The following is a 19,802-nucleotide window of genomic DNA, read 5'->3' as shown; positions in this document are numbered from 1 at the left end:
CGTTTTGGTATAGCTCCCATATAACGCTACCTCCAGATATTCGGTATTTTAATGATTTTTGCCAATTTTCCCACGTATGAATATGTTTAAAAATTGGTATAATAGGCTCTAATGTTTCCTTTATCATAAGGTGGAGGGTATTAAAAGTTCGGCCCGGCCAAACTTAATGTTTAAGTCGTTGTTTTTATTATGAAAAGAAACATTTTAATTTAACTATTTGGTAACTTTATCGGGAAATTTGGTTTGCATTTTTTACATCGTACTCATATTTAGGCAACATTTTCGGTGCTACTGCTAAAATGGCACTACGAAATTAAGAAGCTGTGCCGAAGGCATTTCTGAGATGTAATCGACAAGACTTTTTCCGAGGGAATTAGTTATTACTATATCTAATAAATTTTAAATTTTATTACTTCCGTAAAACCATTTCTGGAGTACCGGAACTACTTTGATATAACTATCCCTTAAAGATCTGAAATTGTTTATTTTTGATGAAATTTCTTTGCAAATAATGCGCTGATATATAAGTATCCATAAACTTTAAACAGAAAAAATACGCGTTAAATAAATAAATATACTATTCAAGTTAATCTTTTCTCATTAATAACTTATTTGCAAAAACTTTTTGCCAGTCGTCTCTTGACTGTGAAAGCGATCGAACGTCTGTGCTTAACACTTACATCTAAATTCAAACTATCCAAAATGACTTCAACTTCAATTTCTGCAATGTTTGAATTAGATAAAACTAAAATTAGATAAAAAAAACATTACCATTGGTCCAAAATTTTTGCTAATTGCAAGAAAAAACAGCAATGAAACATTAAAAAATATTTCCCCGTTTCTTATTAAAAAAGTGATCGACAATGTATGCGGTGAAGTCGATATGTGTAAAAAAATTCGAAGCGGAGAACTTTTAGTGAAAACTAAAAATGCTACTCAAGCCACAAAACTTATCCAACTTGTGTCTCTCAATAATGAAATACGAGTAGAAGTGAAAGAACACAATTATCACAACACACTTACAGCAAAGGTGTTATTTACAATAACGATCTTCGAGGAATCCCTGAAGAAGAAATATTAAAAGAACTGAAGCAACAAAACGTTACGGAAGTTAAACAAATTTTAAAAAAGGTTAATGATTCGCTGGTGGAGACCGGTCTTATTATTGTAACCTTTTCTTTAGTAAACCTGCCAGAGACTATTAACATAGGTTATGAACGGACCATTATACGTCCATACATACCCATGCCACTTCGATGCCGCCAATGTTTTCTCTGTGGACATACAATAAATTTTTGCAACAATAACAAAATAGGTTTTAACTGTGGCGAAGAAGAACATTTAAACGACGATGATGAGTGTACAAGAACAACAAAATGTGCAAACTGCAGCAAAGAGAATCGAAGTGAAAACAACTACTCCGTTCTCAATAAGAAATGTCCCGTGTTTTTAAAGTTCAAAGAACTCCAAACAATAAAAACAATCGATAAATGTGACAACAAGACTGCATTAGAAAAGTACAAACAACGTCACCCAAACGAAACATTTGCACAAACAACACGCAATCTCGTCAAATATGACGATCAACAACATAACAAAACCAACAAAACATTGTTGAAAAAAGACGAAAATAAAGTAACAACATCATCTGCTAACTCAAAGAAGTCAACGAACGTCACCATTCTCCCAAAGAACACATCGAAGCGAATGAGAAATGAGATTAAAAATAAAATTTCCCCAATAAAAAACAACAAAAAATTGTGCACAAACAGTGCTGAAAGCGAAATTGACAGTGACATTTAAAACTACAATGTTTAAGACAATTTTGTTTCTTTTTTGAGTAAATAATTCTTAGGTTTCTCTTATTTTATGCATTCTCTCTTTTGTTTGTTTATATTTTCATGGGTTTAAAAATAATTCAATGGAATATTAAAGGTTATTGTAATAATTATGCTGAATTACAAAATTTGATAAAAGTACATAAACCTAATATAATATCATTGCAAGAAACGCATTTCAAAAAACACAACAACATTCCAATTCCTATTAATTTTTATTTATACAACTCAAAAAACTCAGCCGTATTAATTCATAAATCCATACCCCATGAGTTCATAGGTTGTGTTGACAATATGGATACAGTGATAGTAAAAGTGATTTCACATCAGACATTCTACTTATATTCCACATATTTAAATTCGGCAAGATCTTTCAATTCAAATGATCTTGTAGACCTTTTTTCATCTCAAAATCCAATGCTTATTACGGGTGATATGAATAGTTGGCATCCTCTCTGGGCTCCACAACAACCAATTTTAGAGGGAAAATTCTAGCTAAATTCATAAAACAATCAAATTTAACGATCTTAAATAATGGTTCACCAACACATTTTTTCACCCACAAAACGTTTACACATATTGATGTTACATTGATTTCTTCTTTATTATCACTACATGCAAATAGGAAAATTGAAAGCGATCTCTACGAAGCGACCACTTTCCTATACTTATCACTCTTTTCTCAACAAACAATTCCACAAATCAACATAAACTCAAACCAGCTTTTAATACCAAAAAATGCAAATTGGGACCATTTCAAGTATCTATCTGAAAAGTTTAGTGCAGAAAGGCCATACAGTACCAACATTAATAAAGAAACAGCTAATATTCAAAAAATTATTATACAGGCTGCTAATGAGTCAATACCTCAATTTAAAACTCCTTCGAAAAATAACTTTGTCCCCTGGTAACAGGAAGAATTTGGAGTAATATTCGCAGATTTTGTGGTATAAAGCAAAAAATTCCTTTCATTGCATTTCTAATCCTAATGGTGTTAATATCACTAATCTAGAAGAAATTGCTAATCTTTTCTGCAACTTTTGGTCGAGTTTATCAGAAGATTCTAAATTCCCTATTGAATTTCAAACACAAAAGAAAATGTGCTCACAATATCCTCGATTTCTTGTTCCAAACAAACATGCCAGTTTTCTTGAAAATGACATTACCATTTTCGAACTAAAAATTGTTCTCAATCAACTCAAAGGAACAACTCCAGGAATTGATAGAATCAACTATCATATGATTCAACACCTAGGAATGAAATTAAAACAGCGTATAGTCATACTTTATAACAACATTTTGAATTCTTTCATTCCGCAAATTTATAAAAACAGCCTAATAATACCAATCCCAAAACCTAATTCCGATCAATCATCCGTTATGTCATATCGGCCTATATACCTAAATACATGTTGCTCAAAGGTGCTTGATAAAATCATTGCTAAAAGGTTATGATGTGCGTGAAGATAAAAACGTTTTTAATTGACGAAGACTTTCCGTTGTATAACAGTGAATAACAGTTCAAAAACGTTTTTGTATATGAGCGGAAAATAAAAACGATTTTTTTTATAATAAAAACGATTTTCAACGTGTTAGTCTTTTAATCTTAGTCATTTGTTTGATTTACGAAAAACTATTTTTATTATCTCCTAGTAAATAAAATACTAATACAATACAATATGTATTGATCTAAGCATTTCATTGTAGAAATTTTGAGAAAAAAAATTATCATCGAAAAATACGATTTTAAAGGACAAAATATGTTTTGGCCTATATCTCAGGATCAAAAAAGGATACGCGTATATGGAAGGTATCCTTAGAAAGGTGATTCCTTCTACTTTCCGAATATGTATTGATCTAAGCATTTAATTGTAGAAACTTTGAGAAAAAATTTATCATCGAAAAATACGATTTTAAAGGACAAAATATGTTTTGGCCTATATCTCAGGATCAAAAAAGGATACGCGTATATGGAAGGTATCGTTAGAAAGGTGATTCCTTCTACTTTCCGACTATGTATTGATCTAAGCATTTCATTGTAGAAATTTTGAGAAAAAAATTTATCATCGAAAAATACGATTTTAAAGGACAAAATATGTTTTGGCCTATATCTCAGGATCAAAAAAGGATACGCGTATATGGAAGGTATCGTTAGAAAGGTGATTCCTTCTACTTTCCGAATATGCCTTACTGAATTAATTTTTTTATGAAAGTTACCAGTACATGTCACTGTGCAAGGAGGTTTAGGTCCAATACCTGCCCAATTAATATATTTTTGTACAAAAGAAAAATATGTTAAAATTCACAATTAGGTTGTTTAAAAAGTTGTCATCAAGTAGGAATCGAACTTAGGTCGTTCTGAAATCAAGCGAAACGGTGGCGCACGCGCATTCCACTAGCCTACAGACGCACGGGAACAGGCGATAGCTTACATGCTATATATACTGTTATATTGGCTTTGCTTATATGGCAGTATACTGAAAATCTGTTATAAAAGAGCAACAGCTTTTGCTAATAAAAGCTTTCAGAGCTTTTGCAATACATTATTTCTGAACGTTTTGATCTTTTGTAGGTACAGACAGATCAACACAAAATCGTTTACGTTAATTTCATTGATTTAACCCCTTAGACAGTGTGTTACAGGTTAACGTATGTAGGCATTTTTAAGAAACTACATATTCGCAACTATTTTGGTATTTGTACCAATAATTATTTTAATCTATATATATAAAAATCAATTGTTGTTTGTTGGTAACGGAATCAGTTGAAAACGGCTGGGCCGATTTGCATAATTTTTTGTACAGACGTTCGTCATACCCCGAGTTAGGTTTTTGAAGAAAAAAATATTGACCACGCCTCCTTTTACGCCCACTATTACGATTTATCTGAAATCTTTATATTTGCCAAAATAGTGAAGATATCGGTTTGAGAATTATTACACGAGATGCTGTTGGCTTTCCATCCAACCCTAAGTAGTTATTTAGGGGCTGAGGAACGCGCCTACTTTTAAATCTATCTCTCTATATGTAAAAGAAAGTTGTGTTAGTTACTACTCTTATAACATAAAGACCGCAGGTCTGATTTTAGCGATTTAGACAAATTGGGAATTGCCTCTAGGCAGAAAGGAATAAAATCCAAAAAAATCGCGTAAAAATGTGATATTTGAACATTTTCATTTTGACTTTTAAAATGTACAATAGTAATGTTTTATATTGCATATTTTTTTCCATTTTGACTTACTATTTTCGAATGTACATTTGTAGTGTTTTTTTTTTTTTTTTTTTTGAATTCTAATATGATGTGTAGGTTTTTTTTTGGGTAATATAAAGCCACAACGGATAAAACTGTTATTTATAGATTTTATGTATTTATTCGTAATACCCAAAAAATACATAAAATCTATAAATCCGTTGTCGCTTTTTACGAAAATTCTAGAATCGGGAAAAATCGACAATTTTTCAATGGAATCGAATTTCAAAATAAAAGTACATTCTACCGACAAACTTAGTAATCACCTTTAAAAATTTGCCGCAAAAAATCAGCGAACCAGTTGAAGATTCTTTTTCTTTTTTGTATATTGAAGTGTAAATTTTTTTATTGGTTTGAATTCTGAATGAATAATATAAAAATGAAATGAGAGCGCAATACGATGTTAAATGCTTTCTACTCCAGGACCTACATCGTGCTTCAGTTGGAAGATGCGAACACATTTAAACAAACAAAAATGACCGAAGAAGCGTTATGGGGTTAATTTCAAAAAGTGGACCTGCTTCTTTCATATGACAATAAATTGTCAAATAAAAACACAAAATGCAAAATACATTGGGACTGCAATCAGTCAAATACCGACTTTAAAGAGCGCAAAATAGAAATTCTACATAAACATTCAAGATACCTTAAATCGCTTTGGCAGGTCATAATATGGATCATAACCCCTGATAACGGAACAACCCCATTTCAAGTATATTCTACATTTTAACCATATTTTTCGTACTAATTTTAGCTTATGTTGATAATTTAAGAAGAAACCATCTTTGCAAAAAATTATCACGTTTTGGTATCATCATCATATGATTTACGTTATTTTCGGGGTCTTGGCCACTTTTTTCATTTTCTGGCACTTATTTGATATCTTTGTTTCTAAGGGGAAAGAAAACCTCTTCTTATAAAATTTTTATTTTTCGGAAAATGGCGCATCTTAGTCTTGAGGCTACTTGGGGTAAAACACCCTGGGGTAGAAAATCATCTTACAGATAATTATCCACATAGGCATTTATTTAAGTATAGTCCCCACATTAGTATACCCCCAAGTCCACTTTCCCAACCAATGTGTCATCAGAAAAGAAAATTTGGTATTCTATTGAATTTGTACGTCTATATGAAATAAACTCCGAAAAAAAGGAAATTATAAAGTAACTTTATTGGATCTCCACCGCACAATTTAAATGACAAACAATTAATGCCCATCTCACGGTAATCGGAGCAAAAGAGTAATTTTTTGGCTATTCTGACAACATTCTGTCTTCAAGTATGAGGTGGACAAAACTAAATACCACGCAGTACGGGATTTTAAACGTTGGAAATACAAATTTCAAATTATTGCTCATTTGAATGCTTTTTACAATACCAAAAAATGAGCTGACTTTTCACATGGGGCTATTATAGATGTTCATATAGGTATTTAACACTCAAATTAAAGCCTACAACTGAAAAATAAGATCAGGCTATTCAAAATATCTGAAACCGACGGTAATTATAATTTTTGCCATTATAATTACATAAGTCAGATCTGTTATTTATTATGCTTTAAAGACTAAAAGTATGGGCCGGCAACGCGGACCGGGCCAGCTAGTTTTGTATATATTTAAATTCTATAAATGTATATGTACTTATCCTTTATTGATTTATGTTAATATTTGTATAATTCCGTATTTATATATATTTATTTATACCGCGGCTCGAACCCGCGGCACAGGACACGAAAACAAAACCGCTCTACCACTTGAGCTATCACTTGCTCGCGGCGATAGTGAACCAGAATTGTAAAAGTAACATAAACCTTTTTTTTCATGGAAACATAAACAAGGGTTGTTTGTCAAACGATCAACTTGAAACACACACAACAACAATGGTGCGTGCGAAAAGTAACGGTTCACACATTCTTTGCATTTTTGCTTTTTAGATAGAACATGCCGCATAAATGCAAATGGATAAAAAATATGAAGTGATACCAGCATGTGTAAAATAACGTAGTGTTGGTATTACAATACAATAAAATGATTAAATTTAACAACAAAATAAATAAAAATGTAAAAAGGTATTAGTTTAAATATAAAAATAAATATAATGAAAATATAAATATAATTATAAAAAAATATAAAAAATATTATAACTGTACATAAAAACGTAAATAAAAATAAAACTGTAATGATAAAAATAAATATAATAATTAAAATAAAATAAAATTTCCAGTAAAAATGTAAATAATAACGAAATGAAATATAAATATAATTATAAATACAAAAAATTTAATTCAAAAGTATTTTGAATCGTTGAAATTATATATTTCAACTTTGAAAATCATATATAAATTAAGTTTTTAAATGTTTAAAGATTAAAAAAAATATTTTTTTTTATGGTTGTTAACACAACCTTTATTTATGAATTTCCAAAACCGACTGCAATGAATTTACAATTTTGATTCTTAATGACAACTACCTAAACTTCCAAACTGCTTAATCTGCATTTCCCACCATCAGCTCACTCATGCACCTTAGGATACAAATTTCATTTGGACTTCTTGCTGTCTGTGTGGATCATATTTCGTCTGGGAACATCATTCGACAATTTGATGTTGCTAAATCGGCAGACTTAGCATTGGCACGTTTGGTTGGTTTGACTTTGTGTTGTTTGTTAAAAATTCCATATGTTCCGGTCGTTAACTCCTCCCCCTCTAAGTTCATGCGTCCTCGCATGATCAGTCACATATTAGAAGAATGGAAGGTCGTGAATCTTCTTACTGTTAGGACCTCTTAATGGTAATGATAGATTTGATTTTGAAAGGGTGCTTCGTTGAGCATTTTCCAAAATTTCTATTTAATGCTCTGCATTAGAGGACTCTGGTTTACTTTTGGGTGAATTATTTTCATTTTTGGGAGTTTCATTTCTTTTCCTTCTTTTTGTTAAGTAGATGATGGTAGCCAAAATTATAAAGATCATTAGCAATCCAATGTTGATGGAAAGGTTTATTTTATTTTCGATTTTTAGTCTATCGATTATGTGGGTATTGTTAACATTTACTGCTTCCATTCTTTCCAAAGTTATCACTTGTTCCTGAATACTGGAACTACTTGGCTGCAATAGGGCAGGCAGAGGCTTGGTAAGAGAGACCTGATTTGTTAGATATGTTTGGTTTCCAACTCGAACTGTAGAATTTAGGTGATGGATTATGAAAGTGCCATCTATATTTATTGTTGAATTGTCGATTTCTATTTGGCCTTTGTACTCGTTCAGTAATATCATGCTGTCGTCAATTTCTTCGACTAGTGCCACATGTTCATCGTTGGTGTTGTGCAGCGGGATGGTTTACTCCTTAGCAGATTTGGAATACATTCAGATTTACTTATGTCTAGGATATTATCAATTTCGCAAATACTTATCTTATTATAATTCTTGCAGTCATTCTCAATACCAAACATCTTGTTATTACAACTTAAAATATTTTTAAATATTGTCTTAATTATTTTATTATTTTTCCTAACGGGTTTGATTAGCAAATTGTCACAATTTTCATTATTAGTTGTAGGAATATTAACAATATAAATTATTTCATTATTATTTGAAGCGACTTTAGCTTTTGAAAAATTTAATAGCTCATCCATATTAGCAAATGGTATGTTATCATTATAAAAAATATCTCTTAAAATGTTTACCTCTGTATTAGAAAAAATGAATGAATTTACAATGTTTGATTTGGCCCAATGAATGGCATATTCTATATTAGACAGTTCTTCTTTAATAATTTCCAACTTATACTTAAAATCTAACAATTTTTCTTGCATATCTTGACTCTCTAATAATTTAGAAATATTGTTGGTAATCTTTGAAATTTGATTTACTTTCTCTATTGTCAATTGGTTAATTACAATTTGATTGTTATTGTTAACAAGGACATTAATTATTTTATTTTCTATTATTTCGAAATCATGGTGGTCCGGACTACCGGCTAACCATTTCCAGGCGCTACCAATAAAGTCCAGAGATCTTTTTTTCATTGTTTTGGATTTAATTTGGGATATGGAATAGGATAGGTACGGTAATAATGAGTTATTGTTGTTGTCACGTATGTCCATTTAATTTTCTAACGTTTCTATCAAATTTACATATTGTATCAAGTCAATTGTATGGACAAGTTTGAAAACGCCGTTCTGAATTTTCGCGGTCCCTGTATTGATCACTACTAGTCTAGAGTTAGAGTAATCCATCATCTGGAACTCTCCTTTAGAGTAACCAAGCAGCAGAAAAAATCTGTAAATAAATGTAATAAAACTTAGTTCTTAATGTGTTTCTTATGAACGACCCTCCCACTTTCGGTCACTACAGTTGAATGTATGTTTTCCTTTACTAGCTCTCGTTTGAATTTTTCGGATAATTTTGTTCCAAGTCTTTTGTTAACTCTGACAAAAATCTCCTGTCCGGGTATGTATTGTTTGATTTCGTCTTTATCTTTGTTGTGACAGTTTAAATTCTTTTCCTGTTTCCTTTTCAGCATCTTGATATTATTTTCCCTTGTTCTTTCATAGCTTCCTGGGGAAAAATCCACAGTCCTCCCGAAAAACATATCTACTGGTTTCTTACCGATTGTAGAATGTATTGAATGGTTATATTCGTTTACGGATCGTTCCAAAAGCTCCCCAAAATTCCTACAAATACCTTCCTCCTTGAGACATCTCAAAATTTCGGCCAATGTTGAGTGAAATCTTTCGATTTGGCCATTGGCTTCACTTTTGTATGGTGGAGTTGTAAACACCTCTATTCCCAATTCATCTTTCATCATAAAAAGTATGGTTGCAGAATTCAATGATTTTTCGTTGTCCATGACAACCGTTTTGGGAACTCCATAGAAAAACAGAATATCTCTCAAAGGTCTCCTAATATCCTCTATTGATTTTCCTTGGAGAATCTTGGTTTGAGCGTATTTCGAGAACTTATCTATGGCCGTCAAAACTAACTTTCTATCTGTTGAGAAAATATCAATATGAATAACCTGACCTGGGTAGTTTGGTATTGGTGTGGCATTCAGTCTTGGTTGACTTGGATGCCTGTCGTATTTATTTCTTTTGCATGTGGAGCACAATTTTAATATTCTTTTAATTTTAGAAAACATACTGGGAAAATACAGCATTTCTATGCGCACGATTATGAGTTTCTATTATAATCGTTTCTTGATCAGATTCCGACAAAATATCTTCTACAAAAAGTTGAGTAAAACGAATTTTAAAATTTACAAAATGATATGGATAAATTTCTTGAATTTTTCCCATAATAAACTCTGGAGTTTTAATGCAATTAATGACCGATGGGTTAAGGTATCTTTTTAAAATTGAAATAAGTCTTTCAGTATCATATTCTGGTTCCGATATCGAATGTCTATGATATCCTGGAAAAATTATTTGAAAATTGTAATTTGGGGTGTCGTTGATTTCAAGAAAAATTTGATTTTTAAATGCATTTATTGGCACTTCAACACTAGGAATAAGTTTTTCTGGTGAGCTGTCGCTACTATGCACTGTTCCCGTTAAAGAGTTAATATTCGTTCCAGGGGGTCTAGAAAGTGCATGAGCTACAACATTACTTTTATTTACGCTCTGAGAAATGAACTGTTTAATTGGGACTTTTCTACCTCCCTTAATGGTGAAATAATCCTCGGCTGTATGAATCACAGCTGAGAATTCTTTTAAGCTATCGTTTCCTAATATTGCATCAAATGTTTCTAATTCTGGTAGAAGAAAAAATTTTATGGGAGTATTATCAAACAATTTTATAAATTTATGCTGTGTTATTTCGATGTCACCCTTAATGGACTTTGCTTTAAAATTTCTTTCGTTTTGTTTCGGACTTTTTATAAATTTTGGGTTAATGTAATTTTTATTGCTGCCAGTGTCTAGTAATATTTTTAATTTTTTGTCGTTCCCCATTTTTGCTTCGAAATATGGTAATGAGGAACAGTTTAATCTAAAAAATTAACTATAAGCTGAACATCATCAGTTTCTTCTTCTTTCTTTTCGAGCGTTGTTACTTCCTCAGGAATTTGATGAAAGTAATCAGCATCATATTCAAAATCCACGTTCTGGTTATGATGGCTCATATTACCATCTTCCGGCCGATAGTAATCATAGAAGGTTTCCTTCGGCATACAATCAGCATTTATATGGAAATTTCGCTGGAATTTGAAAAGATGTTTCTGGTCTTTTTACTGCTAAATTGTTAGGTGGTCTGTTCATGTAATCGACCTGGCGGGTTTGGATTGAATTATCTACATCCATGGGCTCTGGTCGCCGATTTTGAAGATTATTTGTGAAAGCTGAATTCCTTCTAAAGTTTCAGGAACGTTACGGTTGTGATTGAAACTAATATTACTATTGAGATTTGGATTAACGTTAGGATGTTAAATTTTGATTGCGACTTAAAGTCGGATTAAAATTCAAATGATTGGTTGGGTTACGGTTAAAGTTTGGGATCATATTACGTCTAGGTGAAAGAGGTGGTATCAAGGACGGTGTTCCACCAACATAGGCAAGTTCGGGATAAAATATTCTCCCATTTGTAAAAGTCGCCGCACCGATCTTATCCTTTTGTACATTATTTCTGATGGATTGTCCATGGGCATAATTTCTCCTAAATGTCATATTGTCCAACTTTAGACAAATATGTAATGCTTGTGGCAAGGATGTTTTTTCGCGTACGCTTAATAATTTCGGCAAATCTCCATTCAAACCCCTTACAAACGTATCTAATGCTTTTTCCCTGTAGGTGTTTGTCATGGCGTGAAGGCTACTTTCTTCCAGATCTAGGGAAGAGACTTTGTCAAGTAATAGAGAAAGGTACTGGTAAACGGCTTGATAAAATTCTGTTATACTCCTATTACCTTGACACAATGTCATCATCTGGTATTCCAGCGTTCCAATGTCCCTTTTGTCCGAATAATGCATTGAAAGACACTTTTTAATGCGTGACCAATCTAGTGGTGTCCGATACGACGCGGTATCTGCATCACCTACGATTTTAGTGCGAATTGTATGAAGAATTGCGTAGTATCTTCCAGTTCCTTTTACCGACTCATAGAGCTTCAAAACTTTTTCTACGGACTTTCGGCAAGAGTTAAACTCTCCCGGCCTACCAGAAAACTCTTTCAAGGACCTAACTATGTCGGGAAACTTATCTAATTCTTCTAACCTTGCAGTGACTGTCCCTATGGGGTGATCAGCTCCCTCGTCAGCCAAATGATCAGACGATATCTGCAAAGCTTCTTTTATCATTAGAGATATCTGTTCCATTTGTAATGTGGTAAAACCCGTTGATGATCCTGTTGTTTGTACAGTTGGTTGGGTCATTGTCAGTGTTCTATTTAGTCTGTCCGTAAGATTATTGATCGTTTCGTCAGGCATTGTAATAAAAGGACAATCAGTTTTAAGGAATAAGGAAGCAAAACAATGAATATTTAAGTGTTACAAAAACTTTGTGCGATAAAAATAAAATTTGTACAATCTTAATTCTTTCTATTTCTTTTAATTTAAGCAAAATAATAACTTATTATTATGATCTTACGTTAATATCTGGAACATAGCTGGATATTTGTTGATTTCTGAGCGATTCCGATGTTGTTCTGTTTTCTTCTCGTTGATTGTTCAATAATTTTTGCTTCTCAGTGATTTTTTTTGTTAGTTGATTGTTTATTTTTTTCTTTATGTTTTTTTTTTTTCATTAACAGTTATTTATTTTTTTGTATTTTTTTTTATTTATTTTATAAATGTTCACTATATGATTCTCTTTTCTTTGTGTTTTTTCTTCTTATTATTATTTTTAAATTGTAACTGTTTCTTTATTTTTTTCTTCAAATTTGATTTATTGTTTCCGTTTATTTTTTCTTATCTTTTTTATATTATTAATCACACTCGAATATTTATTATTTCATTTTTTTTATCAATTAAGTTTTGATTTACCTTGAATTTTTTCTTTAATTTATTGTTTTCATATATTTTTTCATCATTTATTTTTTTTGTTATTTTAAAACGTTTCTCTTTTCCCTTTAGTTTTGTATGTTTTTTTTTTTTAAATTTCTTTTTTTTCACTTTGTACAAAACTGTTTCTTTTAATTTTTAATAATTTCTATTTGTTCACTTAAATTTTGTTTTACTATTCACTTTGTAGAAAACTGTTTCTTTTATATTTTTTTATAATTCTTTTTTGTTCACTTTTGCCTTTTTAATTTTTTTACTGTTCACTTAAAAATTGTACTTAAAATTTTTTCACTAAGTTCCTTACACTACATCACGGCCGCTGATCTATTTTAAGATCTCCGGTTTACCTCTTATTTTCCGAAGAGGTTACTAGGGCACGATACGTGATCTATTAATTTTTTTTCCGGAAAACCCTTTTCCCGAGGGTTTTTTTTACGAATAAGGACCTTTTTTAAGGGTCCCTGCTCGGGCGCCAATTAAGTTTTTAAATGTTTAAAGATTAAAAAAATATATTTTTTATTTTTGTTATTTATGAATTTACAAAACCGACTGCAATGAATTTACAATTTTGATTCTTAATGACAACTACCTAAACTTCCAAACTGCTTAATCTGCATTTCCCACCATCAGCTCACTCATGCACCTTAGGATACAAATTTCATTTGGACTTCTTGCTGTCTGTGTGGATCATATTTCGTCTGGGAACATCATTCGACAATTTGATGTTGCTAAATCGGCAGATTTAGCATTGGCACGTTTGGTTGGTTTGACTTTGTGTTGTTTGTTAAAAATTCCATATGTTCCGGTCGTTAACTTATATATATATATATTTAAATTCTATATAATATATATATATATATATATATATATATATATATATATATATATAAATACGGAATAAGAAAAAAATAAAAATAAATAAATACGGAATTATACAAATATTAGCATAAATCAATAAAGAATAAGTACATATAAATTTATAGAATTTAAATATATACAAATTAAAAATAAAAGTACAATTATTAGTATAAATACCAAAATAGTTGCGAATATGTAGTTTCTTAAACATGCCTACATACGTTAACCTGTAACACACTGTCTAAGGGGTTAAATCAATGAAATTAACGTAACCGATTTTGTGTTGATTTTCAAAGTTGACAACAGCAAAAAAAGATCTACGTATTATCTTACGTTCAGTAGTATTAAAAACAGTATACCACCCCGCCCACGTCGAAATTGTGGCCGAGTCGGCTAAGCAGTTCTGTTGACATTTAATGTGTCGTGGGTTCAAATCCCGACAAGGACATTGTTATAAAATTGTAGTAAGCTTTATTTTTTATATTACCAAAAACTTTAATATATTCTTGTTTCATTTCGAAAATGAAACAAACACACTATGGTGCCATTATTTGGGAATTATGTTGAAAATTTTCCCAAGGTAAAAAATTCCAAAAAATTACGATTGCTCTTTTATAACAGATTTTCAGTATACTGCCATATAAGCAAAGCCAATATAACAGTATATATAGCATGTAAGCTATCGCCTGTTCCCGTGCGTCTGTAGGCTAGTGGAATGCGCGCGCGCCACCGTTTCGCTTGATTTCAGAACGACCTAAGTTCGATTCCTACTTGATGACAACTTTTTAAACAACCTAATTGTGAATTTTAACATATTTTTCTTTTGTACAAAAATATATTAATTGGGCAGGTATTGGACCTAAACCTCCGTGCATAGTGACATGTACTGGTAACTTTCATAAAAAAATTAATTCAGTAAGGCATATTCAGAAAGTAGAAGGAATCACCTTTCTAACGATACCTTCCATATACGCGTATCCTTTTTTGATCCTGAGATATAGGCCATAACATATGTGTCCTTTAAAATCGTATTTTTCGATGATAAATTTTTTTCTCAAAATTTCTACAATGAAATGCTTAGATCAATACATATTCGGAAAGTAGAAGGAATCACCTTTCTAACGATACCTTCCATATACGCGTATCCTCTTTTGATCCTGAGATATAGGCCAAAACATATTTTGTCCTTAAAAATCGTATTTTTCGATGATAAATTTTTTTCTCAAAATTTCTGCAATGAAATGCTTAGATCAATACATATTCGGAAAGTAGAAGGAATCACCTTTCTAACGATACCTTCCATATACGCGTATCCTTTTTTGATCCGGAGATATAGGCCAAAACATAGTTTGTCCTTTAAAATCGTATTTTTCGATGATAATTTTTTTTCTCAAAATTTCTACAATGAAATGCTTAGATCAATACATATTGTATTGTATTAGTATTTTATTTACTAGGAGATAATACAAATCGTTTTTCGTAAATCAAACAAATGACTAAGAGTAAAAGTCTAATACGTTGAAAATCGTTTTTATTATAACCTAGAAAATCGTTTTTATTTTTCGCTCATATACAAAAACGTTTTTGAACTGTTATACACTGTTATACAACGGAAAGTCTTCGTCAAATTAAAACGTTTTTATCTTCACGCATATAAAGGTTATGGTGGTTTATTTGTGTTAAAAACCTTCTAAGTCCTTTTCAGTTCGGGTTTAAAAAGGCTAAATCTATTGCAAATCCTCTGATATTTTTAGACTATCAGATAAACAGCTCGTTAAAATCAAACAAACACCTTTCAATAGTATCCCTTGATTTTTCAAAAGCTTTTGACAGGATTGGTATACGTGCTATTCTCTGTCAACTTGAAGAATGGGGAATAGGACCTAAAACTTATAACTACATCAGGAACTATATGAATAATAGAAAAATAAAAGTAAGGGTTAACTCCCACTTTTTAGAAACAAAAAATCTGTACAATGGCATCCCTCAAGGTTCTCCACTCTCTGTGGTCTTATTTTTAATTGCCTACAACAAACTAACAAAACTATTGGAATCGCACAAAAATCTCAAATTTATTTCCTATGCCGATGATTTTATAATAATGAAAAAATTTGTCAAACAAGAAATATTCAACCGTCAATGTTGGTAACCTTTTTCCAGAAATAGAAAGATGGTGTGCTTTTTCCGGTGCTCAATTATCGCTGGAAAAATGCAAACATCTACATATATGTCGCAAACATGATTGTCACCCAGATTTAATCTGTAGCAGTCACACGATTCCGTCGGTAGTAGCGCTGAAAATCCTTGGAATTATTGTCAACAAACGATATAACTGGAATTCGCATATTGACTCTTTGTGTATATCTCTTCAGACCAAACTAAATGTAATTAAATGTTTATCCAATAAAAAATTTCAATGTAACACATACACTTTAATATCTATTGTCCGTTCTCTCATAATATCAAAAATTAACTACGGAATTTTCTTGTATGGATATACCGCAAAATCGACTTTAAATAAAATCAAAACCATTTTTAATTCCGCAGTAAGAACTGCATGTTATGCGAAGAAAATCTCATGAGAATTGAAAATTATAGAGAAATATCGACAGTAAAACTTTTTAAAACCATCTTACTAAATGATAATTCGCCAGTTTTGGAGTTGTTTAAAAAAGCTTCCAAAACTAAAAAATTCAACAAAATCAATTCCGCTCTAACACGTATAAAAATTTTTTGTGAGTTATATTGCATTCCATATAACCGCAAAACCCCGCAATGTGTGAAGCCCATTTGGATGTTTAACACCTACCCAATAGATACATCTCATCGAAAATATTGCAAGGAAAATACAATCCCTCACATTTATTTCAATGAATTCCACAGCATTCAAGAGAAATACAAAGAATATCAATTCATTTATACTGATGGCTCCAAGTCCCATAACTGTATCAGTTACAGCATAGTAACCAAAGATGAAGTTATTAAGTCTTCACTCCTATCGGAATATTCATCAGTTTTCTCTGCCGAAATAATAGCCATATATGAAGCTATAAAATATACTAAAGATGTAAAAGGCAAATTTGCTATAGTATCAGACTCATTATCAGCTCTGGACAGTATCGCGAACCCAAATAATTCCAACATTTATGCCTCCATGATTAGGGATATAATTAACAATGATAAGCATGTATTAGTGTGGGTCCCAGGACATTCAAATATCAAAGGAAATGAGTTCGCAGATTTTGTAGCTAAGCAAGCAAAAATATTATTAGTTATATAATTTATTACTAAAATGAATTTCATGTACATACGTTACTTAGCTTAAGGCCATTGTAGCCATAGCTACTTATATTATACTTGTAATGCCTATTTGTAAGTTTAATAGATAAAAAAAAAACTTTTTGGAATAAAAAAAAATAATTGCCCCATATATATATATATTTTTTTTAGGATCTTGGCTATACACAACAAACTAACCTTCCAGGGGTTGGTTCCCAAACAGAGTGTTCACATGGCGTTAATTGCAACAACGAACCTATATATTCCGAAATAGAGGATGATAGCTTGCATGTTTTGGAAAGCCCCAATTTGGAGAACAGTACTGGCATACAACACTTTAATTTAAAGGACAACCCAAATGTATTGTATGCTCTAGTTGATAAGTCTAATAAGAATAGTCAATCAAACAACTGTCAGCAGCAATATTCTGGTTATTTGGAACAAATACAACATGATTCACTTAAGGCGAAACGAAATACGCAGAAAATACCAACATTATCGCCACTACCGGAACCATCTGGTGGTGAAGTAACCTCATATTCATCTCCTTCGTTATTTGAAAGTCAGTTAATGGACTATAAGTCGCTGAACAATGTCCGTGTAATGGAGAACCATTCACCTCCCAAGAGACAAAGAAATCTTAGTAAATCCGATTTGTCTTTGCATCGTAGCGAATTTTTTCTTGACAACTTGTGCCGAAGTCACGCTATCCTTGATAGTCATAGCTTTTGCATAGGAGAACAAAATTTACAGAAGATTGAAAACGTAATAAAAAAGTTTCATATCTAAAAAAGAATGCAATACAATTTTCTTTTTTTAGAACAATCCAAGGTTACCAAGTTTGCATGGTGGACAAACATCATCTAAAGACACTCCCGAAGAAAATGAAGGTTATATCGCGCATAACGATGCAGTGTCTTATGAATTGCCAGCCGAGGAAGTATACCATATAAGTGATCCGGATTCTGTAGATTCGGTAAACGTGTGTAACACTATATCTCCACCTTTATCAAACAATCAAAGTACTCCGAAGAAACCATCATTTACATCAAAGGTAGAATTTTATATTGACTCCTATTAAAATTGCTTTCATCTTTCCATTCACACACATGAAGCTGTACTATAAATGCTATCTAACAGAAACCGCCACCATTCTAAATGTTTCGCTGTTTTCTACATTCCTTAAAAAATACTAAATCTCTGTACTAAATTTTGAAATAAATATAATGAACTTTCCAAGTTATGTTGAATCTTAGTTAGAACATTTTATGAAAAAATTAACGTTTTATAACACTTATTTTTCAATTTAGGAAAAAACATGTGCTTTAGTTGAGGTTGTGAAATGTCCGAAAATGGAACACTTAAGCAGCAGCTGTCCAAATACTCCTAACAAATTAATCGAAATGAAAACGCCAAAAAATAATAGCATCTGCAGTTTTGATACAGTTTTAGATACTAAGTCGAATTCAACGAATTCGCAATCATCTAAAGTGCTTCCCAGTTTAAGAAGTGCCCTTAACAAATCACTTCGAAAAAGCAAAGATTTCATAAAGAGAGAGACAAGAAAGATTCCGAAATCCTTGAGTTTTAAGAGATCTCAATCTGAAGATTTTGCAAATAAGTGCAAAAATAAAACATATTGTCGAAATCTGACAGTAGGCACCAGCATTGATTTGGATCATTTATTATCAGTTAGCCAAAGTCCCTCAATTTGTGACCAATTAGTACACGTAGTAAATATTTGTCGAAGTTTGCCGGAATCAAAAATTTCTTCTGAAATGGTGGAAGCTGAACGATTGCTACTCTTTTCAACATTGCGCCGCGAAAGTCAAGGAATATCATGGCCGAATCACTTCAACCGAGAGATTGAATCCTCCACAAAAAAATATATATTTATAGACGAAATGCTTTTGCCTATCCGAGAAGATCCCACACGAGATATATTTTTTAATTATTTTTACATTGTTACGTTCGAATGTGGTGGCATAATTCGCTCTTCTCAGTCTGCTGAATGCCAAAATGGTCTGGCGATTTTTCGTGATTGTGGGATCGAATTCATGTTGCATTCGGATAAAATTAAAGAACACGAAACAGCAGTAAAATGTAAAATATTTATGTTGCGTTTAAGAAAAGTGTCTTGTCTCACAACCGAAACCAATAAAATGGTAAGTACATATTATTGATATTGAAAATAGTTTTTTCACAACTCAAAATCTTTGAGACTTCATAGATGTTCAGTTCTTTTCATGTCATTAAAAGCCTATTTAATTGAATAAGGTCAAACAGACGCAGCTTGGTCTTTTCAAAAAGAAGAAAACATTAAAAATATTTTAAAAACAAATATCCTTGTCAAAATTAAAAAATAATTACTAAATATTTGGAATCAAAGCAATGTGTTTTGACTAAAAAGAAAATATTAGCTGCAGTATTTTTATCAACGTAAAATTCGAAACAAATTCATCTACTCGCGTCTGTTGCAATCCCGGATTACGATAGAAATCGCATTCACTTACGAAGTAATAATGGCACCTTAATATTTTTTGTGTAATTCCTAAAGCAGAGAACATTGTTGTTGTTTATTTTAATG

The 19,802-nt window shown here is 31.6% G+C and overlaps 2 protein-coding genes across 8 annotated transcripts in view; one reads left to right on the top strand and one right to left on the bottom strand.

The window, feature by feature from the left end:
* The window catches only part of LOC101898043 (uncharacterized), a 232,260-nt gene that overhangs the window by 92,524 nt on the left and 119,934 nt on the right, over positions 1-19,802 (top strand). For 6 of the 7 annotated variants that reach the window (XM_059126914.1, XM_059126904.1, XM_059126897.1 and 3 more), the window contains exons 5-7: positions 17,387-17,980; positions 18,036-18,269; positions 18,526-19,380. In XM_059126914.1, the coding sequence (XP_058982897.1) occupies positions 17,387-17,980; positions 18,036-18,269; positions 18,526-19,380 (1,683 nt within the window). The remainder of the gene's footprint in view (positions 1-17,386; positions 17,981-18,035; positions 18,270-18,525; positions 19,381-19,802) is intronic. The other variant, XM_059126917.1, reaches the window with a different exon arrangement.
* LOC131804301 (uncharacterized) overlaps positions 1-19,802 on the bottom strand; it is an 80,876-nt gene that overhangs the window by 21,739 nt on the left and 39,335 nt on the right. The window lies entirely within an intron of this gene.

Source organism: Musca domestica, unplaced genomic scaffold, assembly GCF_030504385.1.
Source record: "Musca domestica strain aabys unplaced genomic scaffold, Musca_domestica.polishedcontigs.V.1.1 10, whole genome shotgun sequence".
NCBI lineage: Eukaryota > Metazoa > Arthropoda > Insecta > Diptera > Muscidae > Musca > Musca domestica.
Note: the sequence above shows the minus strand (reverse complement) of the source record. Positions and strands in the feature narration are given on the sequence as shown.